This window comes from Penaeus monodon, chromosome 4, assembly GCF_015228065.2.
Source record: "Penaeus monodon isolate SGIC_2016 chromosome 4, NSTDA_Pmon_1, whole genome shotgun sequence".
In the NCBI taxonomy this organism is placed as follows: Eukaryota; Metazoa; Arthropoda; class Malacostraca; order Decapoda; family Penaeidae; genus Penaeus; species Penaeus monodon.
Window position 1 is genome coordinate 23341443 of NC_051389.1, and position 27500 is coordinate 23368942.

Genomic DNA, 27500 nt, shown 5'->3' on the forward strand with positions numbered 1-27500 from the left:
AATAACAACAATGAATAATAATCATTGAAATAATAATAATAATAATGATAATGATAATAATGATAATAATAATATAATAATAATAATAATAAATATAATATAATAATCATAATATAATATATAATAATAATCATAATAATAATCTATAATATAATATAATAGTAATGATAATAATAATACTATATATCATGATAATGATAATGATAATGATAATGATAATGATAATCATTCATAATAATAATAATAATAATAATAATATTATTATTATTATTGTTATTAGTAGCAGTAAGAGTAGTAATAGTAGTAATAGTAGTAGTAGTATTAGTAGCAGTAGTAGCAGCAGCAGTAGTAGTAGTATTTTTATGAAAATAATGATAGTGATATTAGTAATAATAATAGTATTTACGATAAAGATAATTATAATAACAATTATAAAGATAATAGTAATGACAGTTATGATAATAATAGTTCAAATACAGTATGTTAATAGTGATAATGATAATGATACTAATACTAATAATATTAGTATTAACCAATTGGATCAGGGAGCCTCACTGCTCACTCATGGCCCAAAATCTGAGCATTAAGACAAGTTTGAGTGGCAACTTTCTCTGGTGTGTGGCTTGCAGGCCAGGCACACGTGAACACTCGTGCAGTTTCAAGACTCAATGCATCATCCCCTTTGCCATCTTGTGATCTCTTTTTCTCTTTTAGTGTTATATTTATTTATTTATTTATATTTTGACATTTTCAAAAGTCTTAAGTTGTCATTTGATATGCTGTATTTTCTTTACACAGACTCCATATCATCTCTCTGGGTTGTGTATAACTGTAGAATATCAATGACAAAAAAACAGCGTTTTGATATTTATATATATATATATATATATATATATATATATATATATATATTTTTTTTTTTTTTTTTTTTTTTTTTTTTTTTTTTTTTTTTTTAATAATATTTTTTTAATAATATTACATTTTTTGTCATACACACTGCAATGATGGCCACAGTGGGTAGGATAGGATCCTGAACTTGGGAATAGTGTCCTCCCAGGAGTCAGTGCTCTTCTAGCCATGGTTCAAAGATATATATATTCCACACTTATTTACAGATGGAAATAATGCAAGAGGCCCTTCATTAATGCCTATTGAGTCTAATCACAGTCCAAGAGCTTTGTGCACTCATGGCAGATTATTCCTATCACCCGAACCATCAGTTGAAATTTTCATGATGGCATTTTCCTGGCAGCCTCGGCCAAAATTTTTCATGAAGTGATGGTTACATCTCCTAGATCCAAGGGGTTAATAATGACAGAAACAATATTAGAAATAGTAGAAATGATAATGATAAAAAAGGATATTAATGCTGATAAATGATAATCATAATGATAATAATGATAACAATATTGATAATAACAATAATGATAATTATCGTAATAATAATAGTAATAATAATAATGGTAATGATAATGATAATAATATAATGACATAATAATAAGAATAAAATTAATATTGATAATAATAATGATAATATTAATAATGATAATGATAATGAATTAAGGATGTTGGTAATGATAGTGACTGATAATGATAATGATAATGGTAATAATGGTAATAATAGATGATAATGATGATAAAAGTATTAACAGTAATTCTTATAGTAATAATGGTAATAACAGTAAGGATGATAATGGTAATGCTTATAATCATGATCAATGAAAGATAATAATTGCTGTTATCAGACTTATACTTCATAATCTTTCTTTGTTTCCTAGGCTGCAAAACAGGTGAAGTGTGTATCACGGATGGGTACAGCCTCCCAGCTCGATACGTGATCCATACTGTGGGTCCTCGCTACAACATCAAGTATCAGACAGCTGCTGAGAGTGCTCTTCACTACTGCTACAGGTGTTTTATCACACACACTCACATATGCATGCATACACAGTTGCCCATATCTTCATACACATGCACAAACACAGGTATATATACCCTCTCCCTCGAAAATATTGGCAATAAATCAATTGAAAATGGACATGAGTGACTTGTAAAATTCTGGTATGTCACATCAGAATCCTGGAATGTGTTAGTATGCCTTTTGATGAAGTTGCCAAATGCACATTTCATAGCTATCAGTATCATATGATTTATGAATTTGCTTCTCCATTTTAAAGACTGAATAAGTAAATGTGAGTGAAATACATTTATGCAGGTCTTTTAACTAATGTTGATATCTCAACAGACCAAACCAAAATAGAGGTCACTCAATTTCCGAATAGTGAATAATTTTGCTTTATGTTTAGCAGTAGTAATGATTTACATGATATATAGAGTTAGTTATTCCTGTTGGTAAAATGATTTTTAGGAAAAATATATTCTCAACAAACAATAAATGGGTTGATGTTTTTTTTTGGCAAAATGCTAGATTTCCATAACATTTATTACAACCATTTTCTTTACATTAAGGATAAAACAGAATAAGGGATATATTTTTTTGAATAGAAAAATGAAACAAGTACAGTATTAAGAAATATATAATTTCACTTTTATAAAGAAATTGATATAAAAACTTGTAATCACCAAACCTATGATTTGATATATTATATTACAAACTTCAATGAGCTTTATAGTCTTGCAGTATGTAGAGAAAACTTCTCTTTGTATATTTCATGGGTGTTTCATTCTTCAAATTATTCATATGACTTAGGAAAACTTTTTTTTTTTTTTTCAGACGAACTTTAGAATGTGCGCGTGAGAAGAAAATCCGAACAATTGCCTTTTGCCCAATCAATTCTGTAAGAAGAGGCTTCCCCCCAGACCAAGGTGGACACATAGCACTGCGTAAGTTCAAGCTCTCAGACATTCTGATATTTAGCTTTTACTCATGTTCTCTGTCTAATCTGCTCATATATTCATTTATTTTTTTTCTATTATCTCTCTCTCTCTCTCTCTCTCTCTCTCTCTCTCTCTCTCTCTCTCTCTCCTCTCTCTCTCTCTCTCTCTCTCTCTCTCCTCTCCTCTCTCTCCCTCCCTCCCTCCCTCCCTCCCTCCCTCCCTCCCTCCCCCCCTCTCTCCCTCCCTCCCCCCTCCCCCCCCTCTCTCTCCCTCTCCCTCTCCTTCCCTCTCCCTCTCCCTCTCCCTCTCCTCTCTTCCTCTCCCTCCTCCTCTCCCTCTCTCCTCTCCTCTCCTCTCTCCTCTCCCTCTCGTCCTCTCCCCTCTCTCTCCTCCTCTCCTCTCTCTCCCTCTCTCTCTCTCTCTCCCTCTCTCTCTCCTCTCTCCCCTCTCTCTCTCTCTCTCCTCTCTTCCTCTCTCATCTCTCTCTCTCTCTCTCTCTCTCTCTCTCTCTCTCTCCTCCTTCTCTCTCTCTCTCTCTCATCCTTCTCTCTCTCTTCTCTTTTCCCCCCCTCCCCCCCAATTATATTATATTATTATTATTAGTTTTATTATTATTTTTTATTTTATTATTATTATTATTGTTATTATTATTATTATTATTATTATTATTATTATTATTATTATTATTATTATTATTATTATTATTATTATTATTATTATTATTATTATTATTATTACTATTATATAGATATGAAATGCCAAGCCATCTCAACAGAAAGACAGATAGGAATCAAAACATTAACCACAAAATTTGTCCCCCTCAACAACTTGGCAGGCACTGTTAGACGATTCCTAGAGCGCTTCAGCCAGCACATGGAGAGGATTGTGTTTGTGGTGAACAGCATAGATGTAAGCATTTATGAGATCCTGCTACCACTCTATTTCCCCAGAACAATGCAGGATGAAGACTGTGGATGTTATTTGTTACCTGTAAGTGCATGATTTTATTTTTTGAAAAATAATATCAATACATATTTAGGATGTAGAAGTACATATGAGGTGTTTTTTCTTCTGTTTCTTTTTTGCTGTTTGTTTTATCTTGTCTGTAATTGAAAAATACACAATTGAAATCCTTTAGAAAAAGATGAGACTTTCAGTCTTATTACCAAAAATACAGGTAAAGAATAAACTGTTTCAGTTCTTAACTTACAATCAGAAGCCTTGACATACTGTATTTCCCTGATTTTTAACCTATATTTAGCTACAACTTAGTGATAGATATTTATAATTAAGACTATATAGGCAAAGAAATGTTCCATCATTGTTCAGAATGATCGCTCTGATAAATGACAAAGTGATATTGGGAATACAGAATATTAGATAGCCTTTTAAAATTATATTGTATATATGTGATATTTGTTGAAGAGTTATAACAATAAAACATATTTTCCCCATTTTCAGAATGATTTAGGGTACAAGTGACATGTTCAGGAGTTAATAATAAGATTTATTTTCCCATGTCTCAGAATGACCTTGGAGATGAGTTGGGAGAACCTCTTATCCCAGACAGACAGATTCGGATAATTGACAATCCACAGCATAAATATGAAGGTAAGAATCTGTAGTGGCTTTTGTGGAGATTATTATTTTTTCTATACTGATGATTTTCTTTTTATTATTATTTTTATTATTTTTTTTACTGGGTTAAGATCCTGTAGAGAAACATTTAGCTCTTTGAGAGCTGTATCAGATTTTATTTTAAAGCATTGTCGGTCTGTGTTGTTAGTGTAGCATTTTGTCCATGTTTAAAAAGCTAGTGTTTGCAAGTGTTAAAGAATAAGAAGATATAAAAGAAAAAAAATAACTGCAAATTTGAAAAAATCTTTATTGATAAGTATTAACTAGCAGTACAGTGGCATGCTGTCTCTTCTGTGCAATTAAATATCAATATATATTTTTTTATTTTGATTGCAAGAAGAGAAAACACGCTCTATGTATATATAGACATTAAAATTTAATGGTGTTGTCTGCAAGTGAATATTGTATAAGTTGTTGAGCTTTAACTGTTCAGTATGCAGCATTGGGTGGAGCTTCATGTGTGATTTACTGTTGGTTCGGCTGCCTTTCCCTTGTCTGAAAAGTAGAGTACTCTTGTCTTTGGGTGTAGTGCTGTTCAGCTTTCTGGGCACTGCATACACAGGACAATCTGCTTAGCAGGACTGAAGTTCATGAAATTTTTAGTTTTTGTTGTTTATAGACAGAACAAAACTTATCCACCAATTTTTTTTTTTTTTTTTTTTCTTTCTTTTTTTTCTTCTTAGGTAGAGTAATGAGACATGATACAAAGATAAATTCAGCCAAGCTGTTTTGAGCTGAGATACAGTAATCAAATTTAGTAGATTATATACATTAAATTGCAAGGAATAGGGGTTTTCATTCTAGTTAAATAACTTAAGAAAATGGCAGCTGTAGCTCTTATGTTTGTAGAGAGTGTAAAAATGGTGAAATTTTGGTGTAGTATTTTTTTACTGCAGGCAGTAAATATAAATTTTTTGACTAATAGTAGAACTATTTCCTCTGAAATAATGTTATTGCATCCTTCAGCATTTTACAGCTGTGCTTATAAATATTATATTTGAACATTATTCACTAGTTAGAAAACTTGTTGTAAAATCAGTAATCCTTCATTTGAGGTCTTGTTCAATATGAAGTAAGATATGAGTTTCGAGTTACATAATGTTCAAATGTTTGATTACCTTCTCAGTTTCTAATTCTTAATTCATTGTATTTTAGTAATTTCATACATTTTCGTAGAACTGTTTTAGGTGAACATTTATTTACATTAGTTCACATATTTTAAATCAAATAACTATTTAAAAAACTATAATCCCATGAATAAACAAACTAGAGCTCTAATATCAACTTCAGTTAAGTTTAAAAATTAAAGTTGAGAATAACAGAAGTAGCTTCTTCAGGTCCAAATTCCTGAAATTTGTCGTGAGAAAAATTACAAAATCAGAATCATGAAATCCCTCTTGGTTCAATCTCTTTCCAGACCTGATTCAATTGAAACGAGGTAATGTAAGCCGTGGAAAAAGATTCCCCCGCCCCCCTCGTAATGCCATAGACCATTTTCTTTTTTTTTTCACCACCTTTATTTCTAGCCCTAGAGGAGAGAGAGAGAGTGAGTTGCAATCTAGATTCTGACAAGACTCTTGGTCCGAGCTGCCGGGAAAAATAGTGGTATGTGTTCCCCTCGGCAGCCTGTATGTGGATGGAGCTTGGCATGTGTAGCTCGTCTTAGCTAACCTTGATGTTTGTTGTTGTTTGTGTAGTGGTTTAGTTCTCTTGTTGGATGGCATCAGTCCTCTTTGGCTTTCTGTTTGTTATTGTTGTTATTTTTTAAATAGATGAATAGCATTTTTGTTTGTTCATTTGCCTGATCCCCAGAAATGTACTGTATACATGTTTGTATATTTTACCATGTAATTTGTATTGTGAATTGGATATTTGCATGTGTGACAAACAAGATTGGAATGCAGGACTGTGTATACTGTTTAGTGTTGATATTTTCTATTTTTAAGAAAGGCTTGTTTATTTTGACATAAGTAGAGTCTTAAGAAGTAAAGATAAATGAATAAAGGTGATGCATGTTTTTTTTCTGTCTCTGTTGGTAAGACATGCAGTTATTCTTGAATATCCTTTGAACATGATGAAGATGGTAAAAAAAGTAATAAAAAAATTAAAGCTGTAAAAATGGATGCTGCTTGCTCAGCTTACAGGTTTGTGTAGCTTCCCTGGTTTGCTTGCAGCCTGCAGAAAGTTAATGCCATGCCTTGGCAGAAAAAAAAAAAAAATGTGTGGGTGGTATAAATATTTTTGTATGTATTTTCAATATTTTTTTGTTTTGTTTAGATGTAAGCGTATGATAAACAGTCAGTTGTTTTTTCTTGATTATTGGTAAAAGTGTTTAGACATAAATTGTCAATGGGAAGAATTATTGTGTGATATTCTGTGAAGTATTTATGTACATCGGAAATCAACATTTTTGTGTAAGTATGGACTTCACTTTGTTTTAAAGTATTGAGATCACAAGGTATGCATAACTCACATCTAAATGTGCACACACACACACACACACACACACACACACACACACACACACACACACAACACACCACACACACAACCCCACACCACACACACACACACACACACACACACACACACACACACACACACACACACACACAACACACACACACACCCCACACCCACACACACAACACACACACACACACACACACACACACATATATAATATTATATATATATATTATAATATTATAATATATATGTATATATATATAGACACACACACACGTAGACACACACACACACACACACACAAGACGCACACACACACACACACGTAGACACACACACACACACACATGTAGACATACACACACACAGACACACACACACAGTAACACACTCACACACGTAGACACACACACACACATGTAGACACAACAACACACCAGACACACACACACAAGTAGACACACACACACATGTAGACACACACACATGTAGACACACACACACAACACACACACACAACACACACACACACACAACACACCACACACCCCACCACACACTTGACACACCCCGCACGCACCCCGGCACACTCGCACGCACGCGCGCACACTCGCACGCACGCACACTCGCACGCACGCACACTCGCACGCAACGCCACACTCGCACGCATGCACACTCGCACACGCACACACACTCGCACACGCACACACACTCGCACACGCACACACACACTCGCACACGCACACACACTCGCACACGCACACACACTCGCACATGCACACACACTCGCACACGCACGGACACACACATGCACACCCACACACACACACACCACACACACCCCACACTCAACTCACACTCACTCACCACGTCACTTTTCACTCACTCACTCACTCACTCACTCACTCACTCACTCACTCACTCACACACACACCAAACACAAAACACACCCCACACACACACAACACACCACCACACACACACACACACACACACACACACACACACACACACACACATTATTTGGTCTAGATTCAGTGTTTCGATACACACACACACACTCACTCACTCACTCACTCACTCACTCACTCACTCACACACACACACACACACACACACACACCACCACCACCACCACCCACACACCACACACACCACGCACTAACACACACACACACACACACACACACACACACACACACACACACACACACACACACTCACTACACTCACACACCACACACACACACACACACACACACACACACACACACACATTATTTGGTCTCGATTCAGTGTTTCGATACAACTGGAGTTTCATGAAACGGCTTCGCACGTGTGTGTTGTTGTAGCGGATTTTAAAGAGAAACATTATGTTGGTCTGTATATATAGTCTGGAACTTTTATTTGAGTTTTAATACGTGTGTGTTGCTGGAGCAGACGTCACCGTCATTAATTAGAGCTTGTGAATTCCGTACAGTATATATTAAGCATATTAAGACTCGATGGATCGGATTGCAATCATGTTGAAAAAAATTGAAAACCAGGAGCAACTCTGACGTTATGCGTAGACTTTTGTCTCCAGAGCATAAAAACGAGAATAACTATAGCAACAACAACAATAATAATTTATGGAAAGGTAAGATTCTTTATTTGATGTGTTTATTAATTGTTGGTAATTGTACTAACTCATATTTATGTAATTTCTGGCGTGTCAATCGTTTCCTCGCTATGCAGATAGTATATATGCTTTCGGTGTAATACGTAGGTATTCATTTACATAATGATCATTCTAAGATAGGGGAAATCTAATGACACTGCCATAAAGAAGGGAAACACTGCATAAACTGGATAACTTCAGAAATGAAGAACATAGATGACCATGGCGATCGGGTGGGGTCCGGAGGCGGGCACCCGACAGGGAAATAGAGTGATCGGGTCGAAGTTAGGGAGGTTATTGGTTCATACAGCGATGTTTATGGATTGCTGGGGGTCCCTGAAGTAACGGACTTAGTCAGTTACCGAAACAAGCCTTGCAAGGTTGAAACCAAAGAATTACCGTTTATGAATATCTTTGGTGAATAACGAAAACTAAGACTTTTCATTAAAGGCAAAAGGTGCGCAAATCGAAAATAAAGGAGATATATGACAGGAGAAGAGGGGAGGGGAGGGCAGAGGTGAGGGGAGGGGAGGGGAGGGCAGAGGTGAGGGGAGGGGAGGGGAGAGATGAGGAGAGGAGAGGGGGGGAGGAGAGGAGAGGGGAGAGGAAGGAAGAAGAGGGGAGGGGAGAAGAGAGGGTAGGAGGAGAGAAGAGAACACAGGAGAGAGTAGGGGAGAGGAGAGAGAAACAGACAGAGACAGAGAGTGAGTGACAGAGAGTGAGTGACAGAGAATGAGTGACAGAGAATGAGTCAGAATGAGTGACAGAGAATGAGTGACAGAGAATGAGTGACAGAGAATGAGTGACAGAGAATGAGTGACAGAGAATGAGTGAGAGAGAGAGAGAGAGAGAGAGAGAGAGAGAGAGAGAGAGAGAGAGAGAGAGAGAGAGAGAGAGAAAGTGGCAGAGACAGAAACAGAGACAGAGACAGTGACAGTGACAGAGTGACAGAGACAGAGAGAAAGAGTGAGTGACAGAGAACGAGTGAGAAGTAGAAACAGAATCATCTCCATCTTCTTCTTCCTCCTCCCTCCCTCCCTCCCTCCCTCCCTCCCTCCCTCCCTCTCCTCCCTCTTCCCTCCCTCCTCCTCCTCCTCCTCCTCCTCCTTCTCCTCCTCCTCCTCCTCCTCCTCTCCCTCCTCCTCCTCCCTCTCCTCCTCCTTCCTCCTCCTCCTCCTCCTCTCCTCCCTCCCCCTCCTCCTCCTCCTCTCTCTCTCCTCCTCCCTCCTCCTCCTCCTCTACTCTCCCCTCTTCCTCTCCTCCTCCCTCTCCTCCTCCTCTCCCTCCTCCTCCTCCTCCTCCTCCTCCTCCCTCCTCCTCCTTCCTCCTCTCCTCCTCCTCCTCCTCTCCTCCTCTCCTCTCCTCCCTCCTCTCCTTCCTCCTCCTCCTCCTCCTCTCCCCTCCTCCTCCTCCCTCCTCCTCCTCTTCCCTCCTCCCCTCCTCCTCCTCCTCCTCCTCCTCCCTCCTTTCTCTTCCTTCTCTTTCCTCCTTCTCCTTCCTCCTCCTCCTCCTCCTCCTCCTTCCTTCTCTCTCCTCCTCTCTCCTCTTCTCCTCCTCCTCCTCTCCTCCTCCTCCTCCTCCTCCTCTCCTCCTCCTCCTCTTCCTCCTCCTCCTCCTCCTCTCTTCCTCTCTCTTCCTCCTCTTCTCCTCCTCTCCTCCTCCTCCTCCTCCTCCTCCTCCTCCTCCTCCTCCTCCTCCTCCTCCTCCTCCTCCTCCTCCTCCTCCTCCTCCTCCTCCTCCTCCTCCTCCTCCTCCTCCTCCTCCTTCCCTCCTCCTCCTCCTCCTCCTCCTCCTCCTTATTCTCTTACATCTTTTTCTCTTAAGTTTTGTGCTTGCATAAGGACAGATTGACAGCCTTTGATGGGCTTCAAGCGTGCGTTCGTACATGAATGCGTGCGTGCGTGCGTGCTAGCGAATAGACGTCACCGCCAGAGCCTGCTTAGGCCTTCCTCTTTCTCCTGAGGGCTGGGGGTGGGGGGTGGGGGTGCGGGGAGGGTGTTCTGGATGGGGAAGAGGGGAGGGAAGTGGCGGGGCTTCTTTTTTTGTCTGTTTGTTGTCTTTCTTCTGTTGTATTTTTTGTTTGGATATTTATTTGGATTTTGTGCGCATGTTCATTGGTCTTCCTTTGTCTGATCCGTTTTTGTGTCTCTGTCCTCTTTCTTCTCTCTCTCTGTCCTCTTTCTTCTCTCTCTCTGTCCTCTTTCTTCTCTCTCTCTGTCCTCTTTCTTCTCTCTCTCTTCTCCCTCCCTCCCTCCCTCCTCTCTCCCTCCCTCCCTCTCTCCTCTCCCTCCTTCCCTCTCCCTCTCCCTCTCCCTCTCCCTCTCCCTTCCTCTCTCTCTCCTATTTCCTCTCCTTTGTTTGTCTCCCTTTGTTCTCTCTCTTTCGCGCCTCTCATTCCTTTTTTCCAGACACTCAATCGCTCAATTCCTTCCTGATCCTGCCTTTATCTTTTATTTTCCCTTTGCCTTCTAGTCAAACTTGTGTCTTGTGTTTATACCTTGATGTGTATGAATAATTTTCCATTCTCAATTTCTGTTTATATCGACAGTATCTGTTTCCTTCTGTATTGTTTCTGTTTCCTTATATGATATCTCATCCTCGTAGCCAGAGATTTAAAAAAATGAAAGAAATTAACAATTATTCACTGTGAGAGGCGTTCCTAAATATATTAGTCTTAGTATATAATTTAACATTATTATTACAGGAGGACACTTCCCTCACTTCCTTTTGAAATTAAAATGGTTTGGTAGTAATATTGTTTAGTGTACAAAAGCCGATGAAAAAAAATCGAGATCATCATTTCGGCGATAATGTGTTTTAAAAATATTTCTTGGGCGGGGAAGGATGAAGGATGTTTGAGAATTTTTGAGAATTTGCGAGACTTTTCGATAATCCCGGAGAGTTTGCATGTGATACAGGGCGTTGGTGGGTGTCCGCATCGCTGCTGAAGCTCATTGGCAGATATTGGTAAATCTTGGTGTGATTGCTCTTTTATAAGGTGTTGGGCGACGTGTGTGTGTGAGTGTTTGCTTGTATGCGGGTGCTTTTCTGTCTGTCTGTCTGTGTTTTATTTTTTTATGTACACACAAACACTGATTGACATATCAACGTGTTCTGTACGCGCGTGTGCGAGTGCGTGCCCCTCTCAGGGGTAGAGTTCCGGGTGGTGGTGCGAGCGAGCGGTTGGCGATGCGGTAACAGGTTAAGTATGAGGAAGCCCTACAGTGAAGCCTCCCCCTTCCTCCACACCCTCCGCTTCTCCTTCTCTGCCCCTCCTCCCCCTCTTCCCCCGTCTCCCCTCTCATCATCCTTCCCCTCCCCGTGGCAGCGCCTCATTCTCCGGCAGCCCCACTCCAGTGCCTCCTCGCCCGTCGCCAAACCCGGTGGTAGTACTACGACGGGAGATCAACTTCTTGACCTCGTCGTTGTTGGCTTTGTTGCCGTCTCCTTCGCCGTTGTGTCCCTCCTCTCCCCCTCCCTTTCGTCTCTTTTGCCCACTTTCTCCTTTTTTGCCTCTCCCCCCCCTTTCCTCCTCGCACACCCTATTAGGGTTTGTGAGCGGGAGTGAAGTGATTTCTTGGGTGTCTTTTAGATATCAGCAACGTGTGTGTGACTCGGTCTGCGTGCGTGTGCCAGTATTGTACATCTGAATTCTCCGCTTTCCGAGTGGCTTAAAGCTGCTGCGGATTCGGGAGAGCTTGTTCTACTCGAAGTGCGGAAGAAACCCCTTTTCGCAGCGGATTGAAAAAACTTGAGGTTTAGGAACACGTAGAGTTTGAAACGGAAGGAAGTGTGTGTGTGTGTGTGTGTGTGTGTGTGTGAGTGGTTGAGTGGTGGTGAGTGGTGGTGTGAGTGTGCGTGAGTGCGTGAGTGGTGAGTGGTGGGTGGTGGTGGTGTGTGGTGAGTGAGGGGGTGGTGGGTGAGGGGAGGTGGTAAGTGAGTGGGAAATGAGTGAGTGAGTGAGTGAGTGAGTGAGTGAAAGAGATAGAGAGAGAGCGAGAGCGAGAGAGAGATGGGGGTAGAGAGGGGGAATGAGAAAAAAAGAGGGAGAGGGGGGGGTGAGAATAAGAGAGAGAGGGAGGGAGAGAGGAGAGGTGGGGGTGAGTGAGAGGAGAGGTCAGGGGGAGATAGAGCTAGGGCCAGAGAGAGGGGGATAGATGAGAGAGAGAGAGAGAGGGATAGATGAGATAGTAGAGCATGGTGTAGAGGGAATAGATGAGTGAGAGAGAGAGGCGAGAGGGGATAGATGAGAGAGAGAGAAGGGATGAGATGAGAAGAGAGATGTGAAGAGGGATAATGAGGAGGTATAGAGAGAGAGAGAGAGCGATATAGAGAGGAGCGAGAGAGCATGAGAGAATAGACAGAGTGTGGCGAGAGAGAGCATCAGAGCGTGAGGAGAGAGAGAGAGAAGATGCGAGAGAGAATGAGAGAGAGAGAGACATAATATGAGATAGGAGACACGCAGCTATGTATCGATCGCCGAGATAGATCGAGAGAGAGGAGATGCGACGAGAGAACGCGAACTCAGAAGAGAGCGATGAAAGAAAGAGAGCTCGACTAAGAGAGAGTCTCTGCTATTCATCTCGAGCACAACGAACGCGAGAGAGAAGGCTGCTCCATCGAGAAGGAGAAGGGATAGATAGAGAAGCGAGAGGAGAGGGATAGCTGAGAGAATAGAATAGAGAGAGGGGGATTCGCTGTATAGAGGGTAGAGAGAGTAGAGAGAGGGACTAGTAAGATTACGCGCGCAGGGAGCAGTATCGAGAGGGATAGGTACTACGCGAGCTGGGCGCGAGAGATGGGCTCGCATGAGGAGAGAGAGAGGGAATCGGATAGCTTGGCTCGCGTAGGGATAGACATAGAAGGATGAGAGAGGGAGTCTCTGTAGGATGATCAGCAGCTCGAGAGGGCTTGCCTTTGTACCGGAGGGGGACAGTAGACGACAGCAGAGATGTACTCGCTGACTTTCGCTCGCTAGCGACGGATATAGTCTAGTTAGATACGGGAGCTGAGAGAGGAGAGAGAGAGGGATAGATTGGAGCTGCCTCGAGGGTGCGAGGATACTGACGGGAATCGGATAGTGCGGATATAGACATAACGTGATGTCGCTAGTGGGATCATAGTAGCAGAGATGTGATAGTAGAGAGGGATAGAGTAGCCAAGGGAGGAGACGCGAGAGAGAGGGATAGCATGAAGGTGGTAGGGAGGAGAGAGTGATATTCATGAGCGCGTTGACGAGTGAAGACGCGACGAGTAGCGGGATCGAGGTGAGAGAGCTGTGGAGTAACGGTCGAGTATGCGGCAGGAGGAGCAGAGAGAGGTCGAACGGCTAGGGAGAGGAGAGTAGAGAGACGCGTGGGCGCTCTGTGAGGAGCTCATCAGTGAAGCGTAGGAGGACCGGCACTCGATTCGTTCAGCGTGACGTTAGAGGCTCTTGATAGACGGGCAGGGGAGACGAGGCTCGAGAGCCAGAGGCGCAGAGAGAGGGAAGGTATAGATGAGCAGTCTCTGCGCGCGCGGCGATGTATACGAAGAGGCCTCCGACAGGCGAGCGAAAATCGACTGGGTATCGTCTGCTTTATATACGCGAGCGCGAGGGCGTGCTCCGCGTGTATCGTTACTCTCTACTGTCGCTGTGCAGTCGGTCTCTCTTCGGCGCAGGAGTGAGCTGGACATCGCCTGCGACGACAATCGAGCGCGTGCTATGATATAGGAAGAGGGAGCGCGAGCGAGGTGTCTCTAACTGATGAAACGGCGACGGCAATGCGTTCTCGCCGGGCCACTCTATGTAGGAAACGAGGAGGAGTGAGTATACATGTAGCGCTGCGAGAAGTCTCGCGATCGAGAGGCGAGAGCGTAGGGGCGCGGCTTCGCTCGGTTCAGTTCGCGAGCGGCTTCGATCGAGGTCGTAGAGACAGCACGAGAGAGGATGGTCGTTCTCTCTTCGTAGAGGCGTTGCAGATAAACGCGGACTCTCTGCGGCTAGCTTCTACTTCTAGTCTCGCTCAGGACGATTTCGTGGATCCGATGAGACAGGAGCGATAGGCGGGGGGGAGGGGGGGAATCTTGTAAGTGGTTGAGTGGTGTCTCGCTCGAGCGCTCGCGGGCTCTCATGCAGCCGAGGATAGAGGGATCGGATTAGACGAGAGAGAGGGATCATATTTATAATCGGATGTAGGCTGCCCGCGAGACGGGCTCGTATGCGAAGCGCGCGCTAGCAAAGAAGAGTGGGTGCGGGGGTAGCGTGTCCGCTAGAGATGGATTGCGAGTTGGATGATAGTATGTAGGAGAGGAAGTAGTGATGAGGATAATATATATTGTGGTGAGATAGAGGAGAGAGAAGAGAGGGGGATAGAGATGGAGAGAAAAGAGAAGGAGAGGGATAGAGATGATGACAGGAGGAAGGAGGAGATGATTGATATATGGGAAGGAAGTAGAGAGAGACAGAGGGAATAGATTAGGAGATATAGAGTGAATGTATATTTGAGAGAGAGAGTGTAGAGGGATAGAATGAGAAATAGAGAAGAGATAGGGTGTATATGAGAGGTGATAGGAGATAGAGATGGATGAATGAAGGATGTAGAGAAGGAGAGGGATAGAGGAGAAGTGGAGGGATAGATAATTGATGAAAGTGAGAATGATAAGAGAGAGGGATAGATTATAGAGATAGGGATATATGAGAGAGAGGAGAGGATGATGAGATAGAGAGGCGATAGAGTTATATTATGTACGAAAGAAAGAGGAGAGATGTGGATAGAATGAGTAGAGAGAGAGAGAGAGGGATGATTAGGGAGAGATAAGATAGATATAGTGATATTATGATAGGATAGAGAGAGAGAAGGAGAGAGGGGATGAATGATTCAAAGAGAGTAGAGAGAGAGAGGGATAATGATGAGGAGAATAATAAGATAGAGAGAGTGATATAATTGTATAATAGAGATATATGTATATTTATAGATGTAATAAGAGAGAGGGAAGAGACAGAGGATAGGTGATGAGAGGAGAGAGAGGAGAATAGATGGTAGATATAGGGATGATGATTAAGAGGTGGAGAGAGAGGGATAGAATTAGAGAGAGAGAGAGATTGATAGATGATGAGAGGAGAGTGTAGAGAAGATGATGTATGATGATGAGAGATAAATACAGAGATATTGATAAGATGAGGGAAAGAGAGAGAGAGATAGAAGATGAGGTATAGATGAGTATAGAATATATAGGAGGTATAAGATTATAATATTATTAATATTAAGAGATGTAATAGGATTATAAGAAGAGGAGAGTGAGGGATAGAGAGAGTAGAGGGAGAGAGAGAGAGAAGAAGAGTATGAGAGCGAGAGAGTATAAGAATAAAGGATAGAAGAGATGTCGAAGGAGAGAGAGAGGGAATAGATGAGAGAGGAATTATATAGAAGATATAAGGGGATATGAATGTGGAGAGGAATAGAGAGAGAGAGGGTATATGATTAGATATAGTAATAGAGGCAGAGTAGGTATATGAATTTGATAGAAGTAGAAGAGATGATGGATTAGATTAACTAAAAGTGAGAGATATAAGATGAGAAAGAAGAAGATAGAGATAGGGATTGATGCAGAAAAAGAGAGAAAAAAAAGCTAGATATATGGTGATAGAGGGATATATTAGGAGGAGAGTAAGGTAGAATTCGAGAGGGATATATGATAGTAAGTGAGAGAGAGAGGGATATGATGAAGGAAGGATAGAGAGAGTGAGTGTATATATTATGAAGAGTAATGATGAGAGAGAGAGGAGATAGAAATATGAGTAAAGGTAGTGATTGAGAAGAGAGTTGTATGAGAATGGATACAGAGGAAGAGAGAGTGAGTATGAAATGAGAAAAAGAGTGAGAGTGAGTAAGATGGTATGATGGAGGAGAGAGGAGGAGGAGAGAGGAGAGGGAAATGAAGTATTATGAGAGAGGAAGAGAGTGGAGAGAATGGGTGCAGATGGATGAATAGGAGAGAGGTATGTATGAGGGAGAGAGTAATAAGATGAGTAGAAGGAATAGGGAGATAAGATGGAGAGAGAGAGAGAGAGGAATAGTATGGAGAGAGAAGAGGTGAGAGAGGATAATAGAGAGGAGAAGAAGGAAGAGGATGAGAGAGAGAGAGAGAGAGGTGAGAGAGAGAGAAGTGAGTGAAGTGAGAGAATCATTGTTGGGTTGGGGGATAGGTAGGCAATCACATTGAGAGAAGAAATGTATTATGATAAGAAAAAAAAAAGAACGAGTGAGCTAGAAGTGGTTGTGGGCACAGATAGACGGACGGGCAGAGGGAGATGAACTTTGCTCAGAGCTGGTGGACCTGGTGGTCGGTTAAAAATGAGAGTACAGAACGGCCCTGTAGCGAAGTGTCAGGATGGCAGTGTCGAGATTCCTTGTGGATATAAGCCCCTTCCCGTCCGCACCCTTCCATACACGCCTACATCTGATGGCGCGTGAATATGTATATTATATTATATATAAAATATAGTGAGATATATATATATATATAGATATATATACTATACATATATTATAACACATATATACATATATATATTATAACTATATATATATATATGTATAGATATAGATTTATAATAATATATAATATGATATATATATATATATGATATATGCATATTATAAAGTATATATGATATATATATAATATATTGTATATTATATATATAATACAAAGACATTTTATAGTGATGTATGATAGAATATTATTCACGTCTGATAATCTGTTTTATATTCCATCTTTTACTTGTCATTTTTACATCAAGACTGCTTTAATTGATTCGTCACGTTTCTGTCCTAAACATGATAATCTGAAGCCCATCTCGGTCGGCGAGAGCGGAGACGGTGCGCCGCGAGAGAGAGAGAAAAGAGAGGATTTCCCGAAGGAATTACGGGAGTGACGTCATAGACCCTTGTCCGCTCATGGTTACGTCTTGGTCAGACAAAGAAAAGAAGAAAAACAAACAGAATTGGGATATAAGGAACGGAAAATAAAGGGAAGAAAAAAGTTAAAACTGGAAAACGTACGGAGATGCGCAAAGTGACCGTGTGATTAGTGGCATTGCGAGTGTGACCTTGGTGCTTGTGGCCTTCCCGCGCCCCGCCTCGCGAGACTCCGTCAGCGCCCTCCTCCGCGCCTGCTTCCTCAGCTCCTGCTACTCCGTCTCGGCTCTTCTCTTGCCCATTCTCCTTTTCCTCTTCCATTCCGTGTGGTCTTCCACTCACTGCTCCAAATTTATTCGTCCCTTTACTCTCATTCTTCCTCTTCCGTCTTCCGCCTCATCCTCCTTCTCCTTCTCCTTCTCCTCCTCCTCCTCCTCCTCCTCCTCCTCCTCCTCCTCTGTCTGTGTGTCCTCCTCCTCCTCCTCCTCGCTCCTCGCTCGCTCCTCCTGCCTGCGCTCCTCCTCCTCCTCCTGTTCTTCCTGCACGTCTTTGCTCTTCCCTCACTGTTCTTTCCTTCTCCTGCCCCCACTAATCCTATCAACCCCATCTTTCCCCCCTTCCCCCTCCCAACCCGCGTGCGCGCAGGCGAGCCAAAGAGCTCTTACAAGAGGCGCCTCTCGATGGATGTGCTGCGGCTGTGCATCAGTTCCGAGGAGTACCACAGCCTCCGCCGCCGCCGCCGCCGGGCCATCGCGTCGTCCTCCGCCTCTGCCACCTCCGGCTCCACTTCGAGCTCATCCTTCAAGAGGTCCCTCAAGGGCGGCATCAGATCCGTGGCTCGTAAGGGCGCCAGCACCATGGCCGACGTCAGGACGCCGCTCCTGCGCTCCTACGGCCTCCTGCAGAAGGCTGTGCATAGGCGTGGAGGTCGAGTGGGTCAACGCACGCCTCCTGCGCAGAAGAGGAGTAAAAAGAGAAAAAGAAGTAGAGCACGGGAAAAAAAAGTGAAAAGAGGGAGAAAGGGAGGCAAATAGGAGGTAGAAAGATGGAGTATAAGAGAGGGTGGAATAGAGAAAGAAAAGAGGAGAAAGAAGGGAAATTTAGGATGAGCAGATTAGGACAGTAGGAAGGCTAGGCATTGGAAGGGCTTGACTACAGGTCTTTAGTTGGACTCAGTTTATGCTTTTTTAATCTTTGATGTTCATCTTTATCATTTATTCTGTTATTTTTTTTGTAGCTGTAGCGGTTGCTATAGTTGTTATTGTATTGCTGTAACCGTCATATCGTTTATATTTTTCATTGTTCGCCAATGTCATCATTGGTATTATCATTTCATTGTTGTTGTCATTATGTGTAGTGTGGTTGTGGTGTGTGTGTGTGTGTGTTGTGTTGTGTGTGTTTGTGTTGTTGTGTGTGTGTGGTGTGTGTGTGTGTGTGTGTGTGTGGGGGGTGTGTGTGTGTGTGTGTTGTGTGTGTGTGTGTGTGTGTGTGTGTGTGTGTGTGTGTGTGTGTGTGTGTGTGTGTGTGTGTGTGTGTGTTCACATTTATTGTCTCCCCCATTAGTTCATTGTCAATTCACCATTATAATTGCCATCTTATATTCTTTCCATTTGTAGTGCCTGACTTTGAAGTGAGTTTCGGGGACGCTTTAACTTGATTTTATTCACACCATGTTTAGTCGAGCTGTTATTCACGATTTGGAGAACGCCCTGTATTTTGTATTTTGGCTTTGTTTGTTTTATGACTCGGGGGGAGAGGAGGGGGGGGGTTACAGTATATACTTTCTATTCGGGAAGAAAAAAAAAAAATATATATATATTTAGTTGAGGATATATTTACCTGGTGCTGTTTTGGGTTTCAAGAGCTTCATGTTAGGAAAACGTGCTGTGAACTGAATCCTGCGGAGATCTGTAGCATTAAATAAAGCCTTCGTGGAACCGAAATTGGAAATTTCAGAACTGTCGAGTTGGGATTTTCCTCTGAATGCATCTCTTTCACCGACCTCGCGGCGTCTAGGAGGCTTGCGCCAGGAACAAGCCACGGAACTCAGGACGGGGCGCTGGGAGGACATTTTCCAGCGGTGCATGTTCCTGGCGGGGGCGCGCGGAAGTCCTACAAGGATTATCGTGTTAGCATAACCTGGGTAGCAGGATCCACATCAGTGTGGTGTGATGTGGAACCTCTCTCTTTCTCTTCTCTTCTTTTCTCTCCTCCTATCCTCTCTCCTCTCGTCTCCTCTCCTCTCTCCTCTCCTCTCCTCTCCTCCTCTCTCACTTTCCCTCTCCCCTCTCCCTCTCTCTCTCTCTCTCTCTCTCTCTCTCTCTCTCTCTCTCCCCCCTCTCTCTCTTGTCGTTCGAGATGGCTTCAGGATATGGTCACGAAGTTTGTAAGTAAGAATGAGAAATCCACTCGACATGTGGGACGATTTCCTACTTGATGGTCCCCCTCGCACGGTAATCGCATAGAGGGGAAATCCCGCTCGGACAGGGCCCTAGCGGCAGCCATGGTACCCGCGTGCACCTAAGGGACAGGCCTGAAGGCCGGTCTGCAGGAGGGGGTCCGGGCATGAGACGGAAAGCGAGCGGGGCAGTCGGAACTGTCAGGGCGCCTAGGAAGGCACAGAGGAGCAACGAATCCGGTAAGGCTGGATGGTTTATACACTATGGCAAAAAGTGTGTGATTGGGTTGCGTTTATATCCATTCATCGCCCGTGTATCTGTTTACTGCTTAATACCAGGTGTACCCGTTAGTTATGTCCATGGGGTCGTTCCATGTCAGGTCTGTTTGCGCGATGGCACATCTGTGTGAATAAGATACCCAGTTTGGCCATCTGCCTTGGCGAGTATCTCAGAGCGGAAGTCTCCGCAGATTCTAAAAATAGATGTGGTCGTAAGGGAAATTTGCTCGTACCAGATTTATTCCCCCAACTTTAGTTCAGTTCGTTTTGGGTGTGGCATGGATCCATGTTTTCAGGTATGACTCTGTGTGTGTGTGTGTGTGTGTGTGTGTGTGTGTGTGTGTGTGTGTGTGTGTGTGTGTGTGTGTGTGCGTGTGTGTGTGCGCGCGTGTGTGTGTGCGTGCGTGCGTGCGCGCGCGTACGTGTAGGCCTCTGTGCATATGTGCGTGTACATGTATGTGTTATCAGCATTACTGTACATTTTATTGTTATCATTATCATCAGTTATGTATTCAGTTGAGATATTCCGACAAGATGTATTGTGTTTCGTTTTATGTTGTTTAGTGTACACGAAGTTTCCTGTACACATCAAAACAATTTGGCGTCAGTAAAGTCGATCTTCACGTTTTACGGCAGTGACCCGACCAGACTTAGTGCCCGGGAGCTCGCAGGTGCGTTCGTACGGCCGATGATCCTGTTGAGAGGTAATGACATAATACACCTTACGGGGTGAGGTGGCGCGCGCACATGGCTTATCTGTGCCCTACTGGGAGGGCAGTCTCGCTTTTCATTGCATTTCGGAAGTTTTCATGTTATTCGTTCGTAAATATGCATTTTTCTCTTTGTCCTTGCCATTGTTGTGTTGGTTAAAACTTCTCCCGAAACGAGATTTGGGTTATTAGTGGTCGCATACGCCTTTTTGCGTTGACGCAGGTGGTTTCGCGTGGTCGCTGTGATGGGACACAGCTTTGTTTACGTCGGTTACGCGAGTGAAACCGTCGAATTATGAGTGAAAGGAAGGCGTGTAGACACCCACTTTTGACGCCTCTATTTACAAACTGCTCTGTCCCTCTTCTTTTTTTCTCTGTCACTTTTCCTCCTTGTTTAGCATATTTTCTCTCCCTCCATGCCTCTCTCAGTATCGAAATTCACGAAATGTGTTTCAAGTTCCTCCGTGCCGCCTGCCATTGTGTTATTACTTTTTGTTGAACGGATATTTATAATCATCCTCATTAGCCGTCCGTAGGATTCTCAACGTCGCTCGGGCGCATTTCGCTTTTCACTCGTTTCCGTACCGTGTCGCTGTCGTTCGTGGCCGTGAGTTTAGTCCATCGTTTTTTCTCTCCCCTTTTTTATGCACCCATGACAGGTGAACATGTCTATACGCAAAGCATCGTTCGCGGTGTTTCACGTCATGTGTATATACCCAGCGTGAGATGCGGGGATGTGTTCGGTTGGTCGCTGGCAGTGCTTGCGTGTGGGTGCGTCCTCCGGTACACAACCCTCTGTTTTTTTATTATCGTCGTATACGCTTTGTAACATTAGTTTTAATCGCTCTGCGCTCCGCTCCGCATTCGGGTGATTGTGAATAGTGAAGATTGTGACTCGGGGAGGGAAGATACGACGAAAGGGAGAGAGATGACGATGGTTGCCGACTTCGGAATGTGAGTGAGAGGGCAAGTGCTGTACACTCTCGCCCGCTCTTTGATATGAAAACTTTTTTCCAAACCGGAACGTGTTTACAAGTGGCGAACCTGACAAACCCTCCGGATATTGGCTTGTGTACGTGTACCATACGTGAGCTACGGGTGTGCACCCGAGTGGTCTCTCTCACTTTCTCTCTCTGGTCTCTTTCTCTCTCTCTGGTCTCTCTTACTCTCTCTCTGCTCTCTCTTCCTCTCTCTCTCTCTCTCTCTCTCTCTCTCTCTCTCTCTCTCTCTCTCTCTCTCTCTCTCTCTCTCCTCCACCCCCCTTTTCCTCCCCCACCCCCTACCCCCCTCCCCCGCCCTCCCCTCTCCCTCTCCATCTCCATCTCCATCTCCATCTCCATCTCCCCTTCCTCCCTCCCTCTCCCTCTCCTTCTCCCCTTCCTCCCTCTCCCCTCCCTCTCCCTCCCTCCCCTTTCCCCTTCCTCCCTTCCTCCCCTTCCTCACTCCCTCACTCCCCTTTCTCCCACCCTCCCTCCCCTTCCTCACTCCTTCACTCCCTCTTCCCCCTCCCTCCCCTCCCCTTCTTCCCCTCCCTCCCTTCCCCTCCCCTTCCCTTCCATCTTATTCCCCCCACCCTTCCCTTCCTAATCCTCCTCTCCCTTTTCTACCTTTCTCTCGCTGTTCATTCTACCTTTTTCCTCGTTTTCGCCCCTCCTCTCACTTCCCTGCCTTTCCTCCCTCCGTCTCTTTCGTCTTTCCCCCTGCTCCTCCTCCTCCCCGCCCTTCCCTTATCCTCTCCTTCCCCTCCTACGTCTCCTCCTTCCTCTTCTATCCCCCTTCTCCCTCCCCTTCTATCCCCTTTCTTCCTCCCTGTCTTCCTCTTCTCGCTGTTCCTCTCCCTTTTCCCCTTCTTTCTCCCCTCCCTTCCCTCCTTCCTCTTCTTCTCGGTCTTACTCTTCTTCTTCCCCTTCTTCCCCGACTCCCTCCTCTTCCTCCCCTTCTTGCCTTCCCCCCTTCCGGCCGCCGTTTTTCTTCCTTCCTCTCCCGGCTCCTCAGCTCTCGAGGGCAATGGGAAACGAAATGGCCTTATTGTCTTCTCAGCGGACGGGTAGCCTGCGTTGCTCAGGGGAGACCGTCCAGGGAAGAGCTTGCTATTGGAGGCAGGAGGACGGGGCACGAGGAAAGAGGGGAGGGGTGGGGGAGAAGGAGGGTAGGGAGGAAGGGAGGCGGAAGAGGAAGAGGGAGTAAGAGGGAAAGAGGAGAGGTGAAGAGGTAGAGAGGGGAGGGAATGGGTACGAGGAGAGGAGGAGAAGGAAGAGAGAGATGGTGAGGGAGACCGAGCAAAGGGTTTGGGAAAGGAGTTGGAAAAAAGAGGAAGGGAGGGAGGCGAAGATAGGGGCGATAACGGAACAAGGATATTGCCGGAGGAATTAAGCAAGGGGTAAAAGGTGGGTAGGGAAGGAAAACGGATAAGGAAAAGGAAGAGGAGGATGAAGAAATAAATAAAGAAGGAAGTAGATAAATAAAGAAGGAAATAGATAAATAGAGAAGGAAAGAAAGAAAGATAGAAAGAAAGAAATATAAATCACAGCAGCAGAGGAAACAGACAACAAACAACAACAACGAAGGGAAAAGAGCAACCGAAGCAGGGGAGGAAGGCGCTACGGCCAAGAGCAAAGATGCGAAGAGGAAAGATGTTTGTTTACCTGTGCCTTGGATGTGTGGATTGGGGTAGGGAGAGGCGGGGGGGGTGGTGGAGGTGGAGGTGGTGATGGGAGTAAAGGGAAAGGAGGATGGGAGAAGGGGAGGAAATAGGGGCAAATGGGGAGGGAGGTGGAGGTGGTGATAGAAGTAAAGGGGAAGGAGGTTGGGGAAGGGGAGGGGTGGGATGTGATAAGGGTGGAGGGGGAGGGTATAAGATAGCAGTTTAAGGGGACGGAGATGGGGGAAGGGGGGAGGGAAGGAAAGTGTAAGGAAAGGGAAGGAAGATTATATGTTATCAGGTAAAAAAGTGAAGGAAGGAGGGGGCGGGACTCGAGAACCCACGACATGGCGAAAGACGATTGTTGAAAAGTTGCACGAGGACCGGGAAAGGAAATGCCTAAGTGTCGGAGGGGAGGAGGGACTGAGCTGATTGGGAGGGGCAGGCAGGAGGTGATAGAAGAGCGAAGTGGAAAGAGCGAAGAGAAGAGGAGTTGAGAATGAAGGAATAGAGCATAGAGGGAAAAAGAGGCGAGTGGGAAAAGGAGGAGGAGGAGGAGGAGGGAGAGGAACTGAGAAGGTGAAGAAGAAGAAGAAAGAAAAGGATGGAGGGAATCGGATGATTAGAAAGCCAAAAAGTCGGGGGTGGGAAGACGAGGAGGTGAACGAAATAATTAGAGTGGGCGAGGGGAAGTAAAAGGAGAAGAAAAGTGCAATGAAGGAGTAGGGGAAGGGAGAGGAAAAGGGGAGGGAGGGAGAGGGGTCGTTGGGAGCCAGAGGGGGAGGGAGGAGGAGGCAGGGAGAGGGGAGTGAGTCATGCTATCGTGATGAGATCGCAAGTGTTGATAAAACGGCCGGGAGTGCCAGTGTGCCGATTGGACTCACTCGACGCCTCCAGTGCCAGGTGCAGTTTTCGCTCGTGTCGTGGTAAAGTGTCTTTGTGGCGCATTTTTTTGTTTTGTGTTTTGTTGCGGATGATGTTTTTTCTATTATTGTTTTTGTTTATTTTTATCAAGGATGGGTTTTTGGAGCTTGTCGAGAATTAGAACGATACTTGTGTTACGATTGAAGGTGCAATGATGTTTATGTATGAAGTGTACACGTTTATTTTTTTTTATTTTACGAGACGATGGAAATAATATATAAAACTCTGGAAGTGGTAATGCCCTTGTTAGCTTACTTATAACATTACTCCAGAAAAAATGCAAAAGTGACAACGTACAAACGAGATTGAGAAGAGGAAATGAAACACAAATAGAGTTTGAAATGTCTATACAAGTGACCCTTTAAAAAGCCTCGTCTTCTATGTTGCGTGTCCGCAGTTGTGAGAAAACCGGAAGTTAATTTGGAAGACCGTGGAAATAATTATGAGAGAAGAACAATAAAAACTTGAAAGAAAAGAAACACACTCTCATACACACATGCGAACACACGCGAACGCGTGCGCACACGCACACACGCGAACACAAGCGCATAAGTACACACGTGAACACACATGAACACGTGACACATATGCACACACACGGACACATACGCACACACACGGACACACACGCACACACACGGACACTTACGCACACACACGGACACATACACACACACGGACACATACACGCACACATACACACGCACACATACACACGCACACATACACACGCACACATACACCACATACACACGCACGCACACACCACATACACACGCACACACACACATACACACGCACACACCACACACACAACACACACACACACACACACACACACACACACAACACAACACACACACACACATACATACATACATACATACATACACATATATATATATATATATAAATATAATAATATATATATATATATATATATATATATATATATATATATATTATATGAGAGAGAAGAGCGAATGGAAAAGCATAATTGTTTCCTTGTCTTTATCTGAATGTTACACGGCGACTCAGTGAGAAATTCGTTAGGTGTTATTTCTGTAGAATACCTTCTTGCTTTGTGTATTTAAAATGCAGGTTTTTGATGATAACATAATCAGAAAGTGTGAGTGTAAGTGTAAGTGTAAGTGTACCCGTCTGTGTGCTAGTGTGTGTGTGTTTTCTTAACTAGTATTTCCGTTTTCTTTCTTATCTTTATTGTCAAAGCAGTATTCATTTTCTTTCGTTGTGATTTAGCATTCCATTTTATTTTGATTTTCTGCGCCGTTGGGTGTTGGATCTACCATGTTGTAAATATATCCATGTTATCCAAAAAATCACCTTATGTAATCCTTTTCCGTGAAGCGTTGAGAGTTTTCGTGTTTATTAATAATAAAACAGATATACAAATCGGCAAATATTGACACATAACAAAAAGGAGGTAGATAAAGAAAGTGCAGATTAAGGTAGTGAAAAGGAAAATCAGGAGAGGGAAATAGCAGGTGAAGGATATATATCAAGCAAACAAAGGAAGGATGGTCGTGTGAAAAGAAATATCGAGAAGAAGTCCCAAGAAGAAAGAGAGAGAGAATATTTGTTTATCCATTCATCCTCCTCGTCACTCGCCATGGCATCGTCTTCGGCTTCGCGAACAAGTAAGTGTTCGTCTGAGCATTCAAAGGTGGGAGGCATATGGGGCGCCTTGTGTGTATGTATTGGCATCGGTGGTGGTGTTTGCACAGGCAGAATGGGTGAGAAAGGGCGCTTGTGAGAGAGAGGGGGATCGCGAGGAAAGAGGGAGATAGAGAGACTGAAAGAGAGGCAGGGAGGGAGAAAGGGGAAGAGGGGGAGAGGGAGTGAGTAAAGGGGAGAGAGAGAGAGAGAGAGAGAGAGAGAGAGAGAGAGAGAGAGAGAGAGAGAGAGAGAGAGAGAGAGAGGGCAAGTAGAGATGTGGAAGGAGGAAAGGAGAAAGAGAGAGAAAGATCAGCTCTCCTGTATGTTGAATCGTATGCATAGAAATATTAGTTGCTCGAATGCCACAAAAATTGCAATCAGAAGGAAATGAGACGACGAAAGTGAAATTGGGACGGAAGTGGATGCACGATTCTTGTTTTTGTGTGTGTATCTTTTTGAGTTTATGTGTTTGAGTGTATTGTGTGTGTGTGTGTGTGTGTGTGTGTGTGTGTGTGTGTGTGTGTGTGTGTGTGTGTGTGTGTGTGAGAGAGTGTGATTTCGAGAGTGCTGGTGCATTCATGTACTAGCCTGTATGTGCGTTTATGTGCGAGCATTGTAATCACTCTGTCAGCAGAGCAACTAAAAGCATTAAAGTCTTGTGGTGACGGTGGGAATTTAATGAGTAATTGGCAGATATTTTGACTTTCACGAATTACAGAGTGGTGAGTGTTCAGTGCTGCCATTTGTGATTGTGGAAATGTGGCATGTGTTATTTCCCTTTTTCTCTTTCGTTAGAATGTGTAAGGAAAAAGCAATATTGGTAGAAACACACACACACACACACACACACACACACACACACGCACACACATACACGCACACACATACACACACACGCACACACGCGCACACACACACGCGCGCGCACACACACACAACACACACACCACCAGAGAGAGAGAGAGAGAGAGAGAGAGAGAGAGAGAGAGAGAGAGAGAGAGAGAGAGAGAGAGAGAGAGAGAGAGAGAGAGAGAGAAAGAAGAATAAAGAGAAAGGGAAAGCAAGAGAGAGAGAGAGAAAAAAAATAAAGAGAAAGGGAAAGCGAGAGAGAAAGAGAAATAAAAGAGATAGAGATCCTTGGTCAATCCCCACGAATCCTTCACCTGAGCGCCCCCCCCTCCTGCGGCCGGCCAAAGCGTCCCCTGAGGTCCCTCGCAAGGCCCCAGGGGAGGATCGCGCCGCAGGTAAACAATGCTACCCCTGAATTTTTATTTCCGAGGAAGGTTTGGGTGCGGGGGATTTATATTCTAATTTTATTTGTTAATTACTGGCTAACCTCGTTCCACCCTGTTTTTAGTCTGTG

General features: G+C 43.8%; 1 protein-coding gene across 3 annotated transcripts in view; it reads left to right on the forward strand.

The window, feature by feature from the left end:
- LOC119570990 (protein GDAP2 homolog) overlaps positions 1-27500 on the forward strand; it is a 101041-nt gene that overhangs the window by 5338 nt on the left and 68203 nt on the right. For all 3 annotated transcript variants that reach the window (XM_037918499.1, XM_037918503.1, XM_037918509.1), the window contains exons 4-7: positions 1779-1911; positions 2735-2844; positions 3674-3828; positions 4365-4449. In XM_037918499.1, coding sequence (XP_037774427.1) covers positions 1779-1911; positions 2735-2844; positions 3674-3828; positions 4365-4449 — 483 coding nt within the window. The remainder of the gene's footprint in view (positions 1-1778; positions 1912-2734; positions 2845-3673; positions 3829-4364; positions 4450-27500) is intronic.